This window comes from Plectropomus leopardus, chromosome 3, assembly GCF_026936395.1.
Source record: "Plectropomus leopardus strain MGB_pleo_1.0 chromosome 3, ASM2693639v1, whole genome shotgun sequence".
Lineage (NCBI taxonomy): Eukaryota > Metazoa > Chordata > Actinopteri > Perciformes > Serranidae > Plectropomus > Plectropomus leopardus.
In genome coordinates this window covers 14305370-14317827 of record NC_142178.1, presented here as the reverse complement: position 1 = coordinate 14317827, position 12458 = coordinate 14305370, and the positions used below count along the sequence as shown (strand labels likewise).

The 12458-nt window shown below is 39.9% G+C and overlaps 1 protein-coding gene across 3 annotated transcripts; it reads right to left on the bottom strand.

Annotated features, from left to right (window-relative positions):
- Positions 1-751: 751 nt before the first annotated feature.
- caly (calcyon neuron-specific vesicular protein) lies at positions 752-11572 on the bottom strand. 3 transcript variants are annotated; one of them, XM_042485494.2, is made up of 6 exons: positions 11442-11483; positions 10789-10886; positions 8642-8792; positions 7843-7962; positions 6296-6409; positions 752-4055 (listed from the first exon to the last, which is right to left on the bottom strand). In XM_042485494.2, the coding sequence occupies exons 3-6, from the start codon at positions 8768-8770 to the stop codon at positions 3810-3812; spliced, it is 609 nt and encodes a 202-aa protein (XP_042341428.1). In that variant the 5' UTR covers positions 8771-8792; positions 10789-10886; positions 11442-11483; the 3' UTR covers positions 752-3809. The 3 variants fall into 3 exon arrangements, with proteins under 3 accessions (XP_042341428.1, XP_042341430.1, XP_042341431.1); XM_042485496.2 differs by having other exon boundaries at positions 10789-10889; positions 11442-11480; XM_042485497.2 differs by lacking the exon at positions 10789-10886 and having other exon boundaries at positions 11442-11572.
- Positions 11573-12458: the final 886 nt, after the last annotated feature.

The following is a 12458-nucleotide window of genomic DNA, read 5'->3' as shown; positions in this document are numbered from 1 at the left end:
ATGACGTAGGCAGGGCAGATCAAGTAATTAATTGTACTAATTAGTGATCAATGAATAGTTTTGTTAGTTTTCATTTATATGTTTTGTGCAGCTCACTAGCTGATTTCAGGAGGAATGACTCATGGAGAAAGTTTTTAGTAGCACAGTCCACCCAAAATAACTCCCCATGACATAATATTTCACTAAGTATCTCATGGTCTGTTTTCGGATAAGGTGTCATTGTCTATAGACCACCATTCAGAGATATTCAAGTAATATTTTTGAGCAATTCATCCTAATTCTTCACTCGTTCCTGGGCAATTACTCAGTATTTTGTGTACCTTATGGCAAATTTAGATAACTACTAACTAACTTTAAAACTATCTGTAGCTCGACCAGCAGCAACATTAAAATACTACTTAAAAACTTTAATGATAATAATCCAGCAATATAAAATATATATTATAAACCCCCGAACAACTTTTACTTTTGATACTTTAAGTACATTTTGATGCCAATACATGGACTTTTATTCAATTAGAATGTAAACTTGGGACTTTTACTTGTAAGTAAAGCATTAAGTTTCATCTAAAATGATAAAAGTGTCATAACATAGAAAGACTCTGTCAAAGTACCTCAAAAAATGTACTTAAAAAAACACCTAACAAATGGTTTCTGTTAAATCCAACTGTCGATATTACATCCGTCTCAACGAGTCATTAATTCAGGTCATTAGAGGCAGTGGATCTAAATCAACAATGAATGACAGAACTCAACACTTCAGTCATTTATTTCTGTTCAGTCAGTGACATCAGAGCAGATGGGCCTGATGTAAACGTTTGGCACTTGAACTCCTAAAGCGCAAGCTGTGCTGTGATCTCACATTTGTCCTAATCACACGAAGAGTTTTGTTCCAAAATAAGATATCTGCCATTTGAAAAAATGACAAAGAAAAAAGGCAGGTGAAAATAAGTGCTAGCGGATAATTAGGAATAATTATGAGATGTTCCCGAGAATTTTGAGTTATTTCCGAATGAGGAAAAACAATACTCGCTTCCCTTTAAAATGGATGTACAGCCGATTGGAAAAGAACTCCTCATACTTAACAAAGGACACAACCTTAGCATTTAAAAGACACTAAATACTACACACAGAAATTGTCCGTTAATGAAATAAATAGAAATTTTTGTAGACAATCTTTTAAGGTAGTACATTACAAGCACTAATTACATCTACTGCATGATTTAAGCAGCTACTTCATACATTCATGTAAGGATCATGATGAGTCAACCCTGTGGTTCTACTGTACATGTTCATTTACAGCGGCATTACAGAATACTTACAGCAACAATCAAAAGCAAAATGTAGTAACAAAACTAACCATCTGCTTTGTTTTTTTTTTTACAATCATCTTCCGTACATACATTAATGACTTATAATACATTACAGGCTCTAAACTTTTAGCAATAACTACAGTAAGTAACTCAAAGTTCAGTGCATTTGATTCTACAGACAATAACCCATCATTACAAAGAGGTTGTAGCTTTTGATTTTAAATAGTTAAATACTTTCAAGAGCTGCTGTGTGAGTCTTTTTACAACACATTTTCCTCTAACTTTAACCGTAGAAACACACAAAGTCGCAATTTACAGTCTCCAGATATTAAGATGCGGAAACGACTAATTTTGACAAAAAAATTAAAAAGCCAATTATAGTTCCTTGTCTTAAACTATGAGCGCATCCAATGATGATTTCACACATTGCCCTCTGAAACTAAATGAATAGACGGTGAGATAACGAGACGGCGTGATGAGAAAAAACTTGCAGTGATCTCATTAAAAACTTATCTTCACTTCTCACTCCGAGCTCTCGCCTCGTTTCTCTCACCTCCAACTTCCTCAGACAAGTAAATACATCATACAGTGCATACACACGCGCACACACACACACACACACTTGAACACTAATACGCATATGATACATGTACGCTCATGTATGCATTTGATAGTCTACAGTATTTACAGGAATGTATACACACACACTGAATGCAGATGGTGGAGATTACTCATGCCTCGGTAACACTGTAAAAGTCAGGCACATTCTCCAACACTTTAATAACATTCCTGCCTCTAACCACAACAACTCACCACACACACACACACACACACGACCCTGTACTTCCATACTTGTGAGGACTGTCATTGAACTAATGCATTCCCTTGGCCTGAATCTTGCAACCCATCGGCTATCGTCTGGCGATGATAAAACCTCTGGGAGTGAGGGCCAAGTTTCTGGCTGATCTGGTGTAGCTGGTTGATATCTTAGCCAAGATGTTCTTTTTTTAATGTGCAATGCTTATTTTGGCTAATCTTCATTAACATCTGCATATGAATCCAGATAAATTTTAAAAAAGCTGAAAAAAAAAAGCTGATTCGTAAGACAGACATAATTGATGGGTTCAAATACATATTGGTCAAAGCGTTCTGCCTCTCCTTACATATGCAAAATATATTTATAGAGATTACCTAGCCTTTTACCCAAACTGGGATGGGATTTTTCCATTGGATTTTGGAAAATCAGCTCTGCGACAAACAAGTGTTTATGATATTTCGATGTTTTGCTCAGCAAGATAATATTCAAAAATGAACACCAATATTATGATTTTTTTAAGGCCTAAATGCAGTCACCAGAAGTAAAAAGCTAACGTTAGGATATAAGCAAACTACACCACAATCACATGACTTAATGTTGCCCCCACAACTAGGCTGGAAAGCCATATTCATCGCGGCTCTGCTTTATGACATTCTGTAGTCTCATTTAGCCACTTGTTAGCAACCGCCTTTTTTAAGACACATACAAGCTTTGAAGTTGGGTATTTACTGATGTATTTTATGTCTCTTAATTGTATTTTAATCACAGACTGTATTTCAGCCTTCTAAGTAAAACCCATCGACTGTGAGAGGGGAACCGGAGGTGGTGAAATGTTTTTCCGGATTTTAAAACTGACTATTATACCTGTTTCTTTAACCCCCCCCCCACACACACACACACAAAAGCCCAGTCTGCTTTGATTGGTCAGCATTTCTGAGACTTTTGCACCTGCACTCTCTGCACCATCACTGCAGCCCGGGCAATGACTTTGACAGAATAAAGCACCACTTTCTACCGAGAAAAGTAATCAATAAAAGCCTCTAACCCAAAATCTTCACAAGCGCAAATGTTGCTGCAGAAAAATGACCCATATTCAGAGGAATGTACAACACTGGCAACTAAAATCACATACTCCAGTGACGTTAGCATGTAGATAGACTGTATGTAGCAGTATATAAACACTTGCAGTAACGTGCCTGGAGCAGGGATTACTTTTACATATGATTACCTCATTATGTGAAACTTTGGCCATGTTTGAGATGAACATCCTTCACTGTGACATTAAATATGACAGCAAATGCCCTCACTCTCCAAGAAAGTCCTCACTCACTCAAACTTAAGTAGGGGTCTTACAAAGGTAGACATACAAGTACACACACACACACACACACACACACACACACACACACACACACACACACACACACACACACTGCCAGAGTCCAGTATTTGCTTGTATTAAATATTAAAGAATATGACTGGATCTAAGTTGGGTAAATGTGTGGTTTACACAGCTGATTTAAATTTTCAGTAGTTATACGTATACCTTAAAGGTTTTGGAGCACCAGTATAAACAAGGGATTCGATGGACTGTATGAGTGTCGTACTGTACACACACACAGTCATAAAATAACCTTTGATGCCTCCCCATCATAATCTCCTCTAACTGTGATTTCCCTTCACTCCTCTCCCTCCAGCACTCCTTTCAGCGGCTCGCTGCCTTGTTTGGCCACCTCGGCCTCCTTCAGAGCGCTTATAACTGGTAACCATGGCGATGGAAGCTCAGGCCCAGTCCTCTTGACCTGGTTGAGGTGGCTGAGGGCGGCATACAGGCCGGTGTTGGGCCCGCCGCGGATGCCAGGCTCCTCCTGCTGCTGCTGCTCTGTGTAGTACATCTCCAGAGCTGCCGGGGTGCAGTGCTTCTGCTGTTATGACAGAAAGAAAAACAGGTTTGTTTATTTGAGTTAAGGCAAAAAAACTCTTTGACACAAACATCACAAGTCCAGCCTAACAGGTCAGTGGGGGGTGTGACTTCTAAACGTACACTCTAAAGGTGATTAGTGGACAAAATACTAGGCTCAAGGCTGTGAATGAACTTTCAGGCTTAAAATAAAATAGTTTGATCAGAAGATAATGGCTCAGTCACCAGAAGAAAATCCTACAATTCTGCAAAAGAAGAAGATGTTTTATTTGCTAATTCCATAAGTATTTTAAAAACTTTTCTAAAGTGACGTATTTCTCAGTATGTATGTATGAGCTGACTTGGTCAGTGGGAGGAGGAGGGGATGGTGGACATGGCTGCCAAGATGAAGATCAGTAACAAAACCGGTTCTTTTTTAGCAAGACATTTGCAACATTTCCAGCGGCACCACCAAAAATGTGAATGTTATGCCAAATTATAAGCTTTTTTTTGCCATAAACAAGTGTTTTTTTTTTAACATATCAGTTACATAATAGCATACAAATGGCCTGTCTGTGGTTTGCAGAAACGTACAATGCCAACATTTATTCTGGCGATTGGGTTGAGGGTAATGCATGGTTTGGAAAGCAAATGTCAGTGTCCAGGCTCTTCTCATGCACTGTTTGTATGTTTTTCTACAAAATGTAATGCTCAAGAAATGTGTATATTTCCCATGTTATTGTCATTATGTCATTACTTCATGTATAACCCACGTACTTTGCAAGGCTGCGATCATGTGGTTGATGCACTGTGTGGAGTAAAGATGGAAGCTTTCCTGAGCGGCACAATCAGGCAGCAAACTGGGATGTTGGAAGGGTCCCAAAACACAGGACTTCAGTGTTCGGAACCATGTGAACTTTAAGTCATTTTAAGGAACATCCTCACCATGTTTCTCTTCCTAAACCTAACCACAGTTACTTTAGTTGCTTAAACTTTACATTAAGGACTTAATGCCATTTTTGGGGTGCTATTTCATAAGATATCATATGAATCGTTGTATAAGAATAAACTGTAGTATCACACTACAATTTAAGTTTATTACTTGTACACTTTAAATTATACTGACACACCAAGGTTGCCAGGTTCAATTTAGCACAAGCCTTTACTTAAAGAAAAAGCATCCGGCACAACATTTTTGAACTCACTTTTACTTGAGGATTGTGAGTGTGTACAAGATGTGGGTGAATAAAATCAAACAAACTGAGCGTCCATCCTGTTAATGCAATGTTTTGAAAAGAGCCCACTGAGCTGTGTTGACCTCACGAGTGTTTCTTTTTCGGGGATCCACTACCTGACCTTTGCTCACAGTGAGGAGTCGGACTGCTCAAAAGCACAGCAGCGTCTACGCCTCCCTCCATCCTCACTCCTCTTTTTATGTCTCTGACAACACATTAGCAGGAAAAAACGCTGAAAGCCACTGTAACCGGCAAAAACTTCAAAAGCCTTGCCGGAAGGTTCCCCCCTCCCCCTTTCCCTTCCCTTCCTTGCTTCCCCCCTCACTGTTAAGCCTTTAATCACAGTTTAGTCACGCTCAGCCCTAATTAAAGACCCCTCCGATTCACAGGCGGGCGTCCCAATCTTTGCCTGACCAGAAAGCTGGCTCTGTAGCTCCCCTCTCCCTCCTTCTCCCTCCGTCTCTCCCACTCTCTCATTTTCCTCTGCGAGACAGCCTCTTTAACTAACATGCGTAGCAGCGCTGTTTCGCTGCATGATGCCTCCAAGGTGTCGTTGGGAGATAATGAGTTTGAGTTTCCAGCTCCAGTTTTCAGAGAATCCACCAGAAGTGACTGATGTGAGGGTGTGCCGAGAAACAAAGCGCCAGCTGCATTGTAGACTGTGTAAGTACCCTGTGAGTTGGAGTCGCACAGACTACTTCGGCCCGGATAATGAAATAAGAAGTCTGTGATATGCACGAATGAGACTGCTGGAAGACGATGGCCAAGATGTTAAGATTTTGTTTCTCGCCCTAAATCATGTAAATCCACGTTTATAAATCTGTGTGTGTGTTCGATGTGTGTGTGCTGATGGGTGCAGTTTTCCTCACTCTTTAGTTTTCTGCTTGCAAAAATCACAGAAACAGTCAAATGACACGTGCCAAGCAGCTTTTTAATAGAGTGGCCTCTACATTTGAGCTTATCTATCTTATCTATGTATGTGTGTGTTTGTGTGTGTGTGTGTGTGTGTGTGTGTGTTCATGCCGCCTACCTTAAGGATGAATCCCTCTGGGCAGGTGAGTTGGTCATACCACATGGCTTTGTACATGAGCAGGAGAAGCAGGCTGGTCAGGAAGGCCAGAGTGATAAGGATCAGACCTGTGATCTGAGCAACAACACACACATCAACACACACACCAACAGTTTACACATATACTCCACTTCAATAACAAGTGCCATCAAAATTTAATTATGAGGCTGGCTATGTTTTTTTTGCTATTGTCAACAAATTCCATGGACAAACCAACAGCAGTGATGTGTTAGTTCTTCTCTTAATACTTTCCAGCCTCCCAGCCCTGTCTGTGGCACTCAGCCCCAATTTCATTGTTTGAAGACAGGTCAAAAAAGGGTCTAAAGATGACAACAAATGTAAAATTTCTTTTTTTAAAAAAGGCTTAGTATTTTTCTTAATCAGCTGGCCGCTGTAGTTTTTAGCAAACATTGCTCAAACAGGGAAATACAGTGCTTTTGTTGGGGACTATTTTAAATAAAATTAAATAAATAAATAAAAAGTTATTAATATTTTAATCTGCAGACTCATTCACATTTGGTGCTCTACTGTGTATTTATGGCAGCAGGACGATGTATATGGGATTGACTCAAGTTAAACTAAAAGCAGTGTTCATGGTAGTCCAGGAACACTATCAGCCAGTGCAAAGTTTGGCTCACTGTTGTGTTTTCAAAGTTTAATTGAAAATTAAATTATCATTTTTTTCGTCTGCTACTGCATACATATGTGCTCTGTGAATCACTTGTCCAGTATTTTCCCTGGAAATAACAATCGGAAACCAATATTGAGAAATTTCTTTTTTTTTCTTATATCGTAAGTTCTTATAAAATATCTGAACAGGAACTTAAGAAGTGGATGCTGATATTGTACCTGCTGAGATATGCCTCCTGTTATTTCAGCCAAGATGAATGTAGCCTATCTCACATTCACATCCCAAAATATGTGCTGGTAAAATTATTAGACGATACATCTCCAGAGAAAAAGTTAAAGGGCAGACGCATTGTTTGGGAATAATGATAATGTACCTGCTGAGATTTGCATCTCCATTATTTTAGCATGTAAGAAAGTCACACCGTTGAGTCAAAACAGCCCAAAATATCACCTGCTAACATTGATCCTTAAGTGTCTGAAAGGGGAACTGAAGAGATGAATGTGTTATTTTGCAAAAGTAATTTTCTACCTAGGCAGCTGAGACAAAGGGGAGTATTTCTGATATTTCCCCAAAGATCTTTTTTCTTCCTTTTGATAATACATAACGATTAAAAATAAATTTCGGCCACAAAAAGGGATGACTAGATGTGATTTCAGTTTAACTTAAATAGTTTTGGGATGGCAATAGACCTCTGTGGTACACAGGAATAAACTTCCTATCAAGGTTTGGATGTACAGTCAATACTTACTCAATCAGTCCATTGTTGGTTTTGTTTTTATCATGAGATTTGTTGACAATCAGAAAAACACAGAGTATAGACAGACTTATCTTTAAATCACAACGAGATGATTTGCAGACATCAGGTTGTATTTTGTACCTTGGCTTTCTCTGAAACATCACTGTAGAAGTTGATATTCAGCTTCTTGATACTGGGCACATACAGCTTGTTCTTCTTCTTCTGCTGCAGCTGATATTGTGTTGACGTCTTCACAATGACCTACAGCAGAAACAATGCACCATTATTGGGACTCTTCTGGAGGAAAAAAAAACTGAGAACTTCTAATTAGCTGTTGTTTTCCATTATGGTTGATGGATGATGTTGTCCCCAGTGTTCGGCGCAGGCTCGGTGATCCTGCATACACTGGAAATGCTATTTTGCATGTCTAAAAATACCCAAGCATCATTTGCAAAAGCAGCCAGTTTTAATCGATGCCTTAAAAACACATTTGGGAGCTACAAAGTGTTTTTTATGTTAATTTTTCAGTAACATCTAATCAGCCTGTGGAACATCCTGTGCTGCTGAGTGCATCATGCAACAAAATGTGATTGTGAGGGCTTTCTTCTTGCATTATGCATTCAAAGAGGTGCTTGTTTTGGGTGGGCTGATGCCAAGGTCTTAACCTGGGACAGGAGGTAACAGAGGGCAAATACGGCAGTCTCAGAGTGGGGGCTTACGCTTGGAAGGTAAGTATGCCCACATGAATTTTAATAGGGTTTGTCCAGACGCTTTCTGAAGTGAGTCATAATCTGTTGGCTATTTCGGTAATGCAGCGTCATGCATACGGTTTGTTGTGGTCGGTGTGCAGCGTAGAAACACAATATTTCAAAGACTACAAACATAAGTAGTCAGGCACACAAACACACTACCAAACACTGAGCTAACAGGCTGCACTTACCTTTTCTGCAAACGGCTGCTGGAGCTTGTTGACCTCCAGCGGTGTGATGAGGGGGATGTTATCAAAGCCATCGTCCGCAGACGGCTGCTTCTCCAGCTTATCAGAAAGATTGCTGCCGAGCTTCACCATGGCTGAAAATGCCTGGACAGATCTGGAGAGCAGGGACAGACAGCTCAGGTCAGACTGACTCAGACGGTGTGCTTTGTAACCAAATGTGACAGCACTGCTTGTAGCTTAAAATGAATATCCTGCCAGGACTCGAATGAAGGTGGAGAAGACCACAGTGTAATTAGCAAAAAGAGAGCAATAGTAATCAGACCACATTAAAAAAAAGTACCTCTGATCCTGCAAGAAATGAGTTAAAGATGCAGTTTCAGTCTGCTTTTCCACATTTTTGATCCTGACTAAAAGATCTCACCCACTATTGGATGAATTTCCTTTAAATCTAATATAGCTTCATGTTCCCCTCAGGATGAATTGTTAAAAAGTTTGGTGTTCATCAGATAGAAACATAGTCTGGGACATACCCCACCGTAAAAAGACAGCACATTGTCCTTACCGACTCGTGACTTGTCATATTGTGATTTATGCGAGGCCACCAGTGTCCAGTAATGTCACACTGTGAGACACACCTCTTTGCAGCAGGTTTTCACCTGTCCATCTAATATTTTCAACCTACATGGACGTGGATCGGCGGAGAATTGGAGAACTACGCTCTAAATATGAGTTTTCCACACACTGCCCCCTACAGTTTGGGAGACTATTGTTTTGATGCAAGGAGAAACGCGCACGCAGTATGAAATCTAGGTCAGCTCAGTTCATGAAGAAAGCATAACTAAGGCTGTAGTTTTTGTATTAAAGGTGCTGCTTGGTGGAATTTGTAACATTTAGACTAGCTAGGCCAAATGTTTACTCCCTTTCCAGTCTTAATGTGCAGCTACGCTCACCGACTGTTTGCAGTGGCTCCCCAGCACAGATACGAGACTGATACCAATCTACTCTCAGCGAGAAAGCAAATAAGCATATTTCCCAAGATGTCAGAGTATTCCTTTAATAACTGAATAACTCTGTGAGGTTATAAATGGATTTATAATTATGTGGCTTAAAGTGGAGGCATATTAATAAACTTCAGACTGCTGTGTTTGCAGTTATCCTCACAGGGAAGCCTGCTTTCCTCTGTTTATCCAAGCCAACAGTCTAAAGTCAATGTTTCATAACCAATATGTATGATTAATCTCTTATATCTCTGCCCTATCTCTTCCCCCATACGCTTATCCACAATGTTCACAATCGACGTGTAAATCTAACGCGTCACCAACAGGGCGCCAAACGCCCCTCTGCCCTGATAACAATTCTATTTTCTCTCCTCGATCAAATGATCGTCTAAATGTGGAGCGAAGAGGTGAGGATCCACTTATCTCATTCACACGGTGCAACACAACACCTTCCCTCAGCCAAGGACCCCACAGGCCCCGCTGACGCCAGTGACTCACAATGATGATACACTCGCCAGGAGGCAAAGAGCTACAGTTTTAATGCCGCCGGAGACATCCCTGATGCACAGGAAATGTGCTTTTGATAAAGGAGATACGAGATCATTAACTAAGGACACATCCGCTGTGAATGAATGCTAAAGAGGGAAGTGTACATTATCATTACGTGGAAACCAAATTTAACTCTGGACATTTTGGACTTAGATAACAACAGACCAGGCCTACAAACAGACTGGTGCAAAACTATCACCTCTAAACTGTGTAAAAGATGAAGCAGCTTTGTCAAGACAGAAAAAAAAAGAAAAAAGGATCTTAAGTGAGTGTATTTCTCAAGTAGCCTACAGCTGGTGTTCTTGGTGTGTGGGTGGCTAAAGTGGTCATCTGTGCTGACAACCATTTTTTCCTCCCCACAGTTGGAGGGAAGTGTGGGTACAATGAATCATCCTGAATCTGTGATTAACAAATGAGCCGAGTGTTGCTGTCAAACACAGTGTTCCCACACTCTGACAGCAAACGAGTCCAGCAAATGAGAGCTGCAAATGACATCTTTTTCAATGCACATTTGGCAAGATTATACAGGTTAATTCATCGCCACGGTCTGACAGATATTTATCAACTGACAGGACAGAGAGCTTTGTAAAGGTGAAGACGTACCGTGTTATGAATAGTTAAGAGTGGGCTGCGTGTGCCTGAGCTTCTCAAGTTCTTCAGGGTTCACTGGTCATGCATATCTGAACTTGCTGCATTGAAGACTGCTGCGACAAGATAGACAGACTGGGAGTCAGAGATGTAACAGCAGCAATTTTGGTATAGGAAACAGGAAGGCTGATTAAAAAAAACAATTTTCTATCTTATTATATATCTATATCAAACAATATTCCAGCCGAGGAAGCCAGTTTTAGCACACTTTCATGACCTTATATGTCACATTGTACATTTTCTGCATTAGTTAATTAATGTAGCCTAAAGCCATAAGGAAAATCAAAAGATGCGTCTTTAATTGTAGCCGTTTATATTATGTAAACGTAGCGCAAATTACGCCTGTCACGCAGACATACAGCCCTATATAACACCCGAGTAAAGATGTGATCCCTCTCTACTCATTCACTAAAACAGACACAAAAATCATGAATCACCTGCATTAAATCCCTTAATCGCGTCATATGAAGAAAAACCTCTCCTACAGGGAGATATACCGCAGCGGCACGGACTCTCTGTACCCACAAACACGTGCGTTTAATACACAAATACCCGGCTGGGCACAGATGTTCACAAATGTGAACGGAGAGGAGACAATATAAACTTACCGTGTTTTTCGGTGCTCTCCTGTCGCCTGTGGACGGGATCGGACCCCACTGATGCTGACGGGGACTCGATGTGATCGCCGGTTGCCGTGGTGATGTGTGATTCACGGCAGGACTGCGCATGTAATTCAGCCCCGGAGCTGCTGCTCGGTCCTCCGGAGGAAACTGGCAGCTCAGTGTGAATGCGCATCTGAACGGGATTGTGGCTGATCAGGAAATTGCGTTTTTGTCTGTGGGAAATAATCATATCTCGGTTTATCTGAGTGTTTGTCATCAATGCGGTAAGACAGGGCCTGAGGTTTAGTTTGTCTCTGTGTGGAAACTCACAGAGTCTGCATTGTAAACCACAGAGTAAAAATTTCTTGCGTTGTGTGTTTACATGGAAACAAGACTGACAAGATAAATCACATGCAAGCCGATGACGCAATAATGTACAAGATAATAACCTAGAAATATAAGTAGTAAGGTATTAGCCATTTCTTAAACTACTCATGTAAGGTAATCCCAAATAACAACACAGTGACAAATGCAACATGCACAAATTCACTTGATGTTAATTCTTATTTTTTTTCTTAAATATTCTCTAAATTTGTGATTTGTCTCTTAGTTAGATAAAACATTTTCAAGACTACAGGACAGCAGTGTTTCTGTATCTGCTCACTTCTGTGTGTGATACATTTACTGGAGGTAAGTGCAGTTCTGAGGTACTTCTACTTGACTTGAGTATTTCCATTTAATCCTACTCACCACATTTCAGGGGGAATTTTGTGCTTTTTACCAGACTACATTTAGTTTAGTACTGGCTATGGTAACAAATTTAGTTTAGTTATTGTCTATGCTCATACATGTAATTTAGCTATTGGCTTTGATTACACATATTACAGTTCAGTTATTTGCAATGACTATTTTTATTATATATATATATATATATATATATATATATATATATATATATATATGTGTGTGTATGTATATTATTTAGTTATATATATATATATATATATATATATATATATATAT

Bases quoted from the DNA above. Each gene is read 5' to 3' on its own strand.
- caly (XM_042485497.2), bottom strand. From the start codon at position 8,770: ATGGTGAAGCTCGGCAGCAATCTTTCTGATAAGCTGGAGAAGCAGCCG. The intron at 7,963-8,641 runs GTAAGTGCAGCC...TTTCTGCTGTAG, and splicing joins AGCAGCCGTTTGCAGAAAAG to GTCATTGTGAAGACGTCAAC. The intron at 6,410-7,842 runs GTACAAAATACA...GTTGTTGCTCAG, and splicing joins ATGTTTCAGAGAAAGCCAAG to ATCACAGGTCTGATCCTTAT.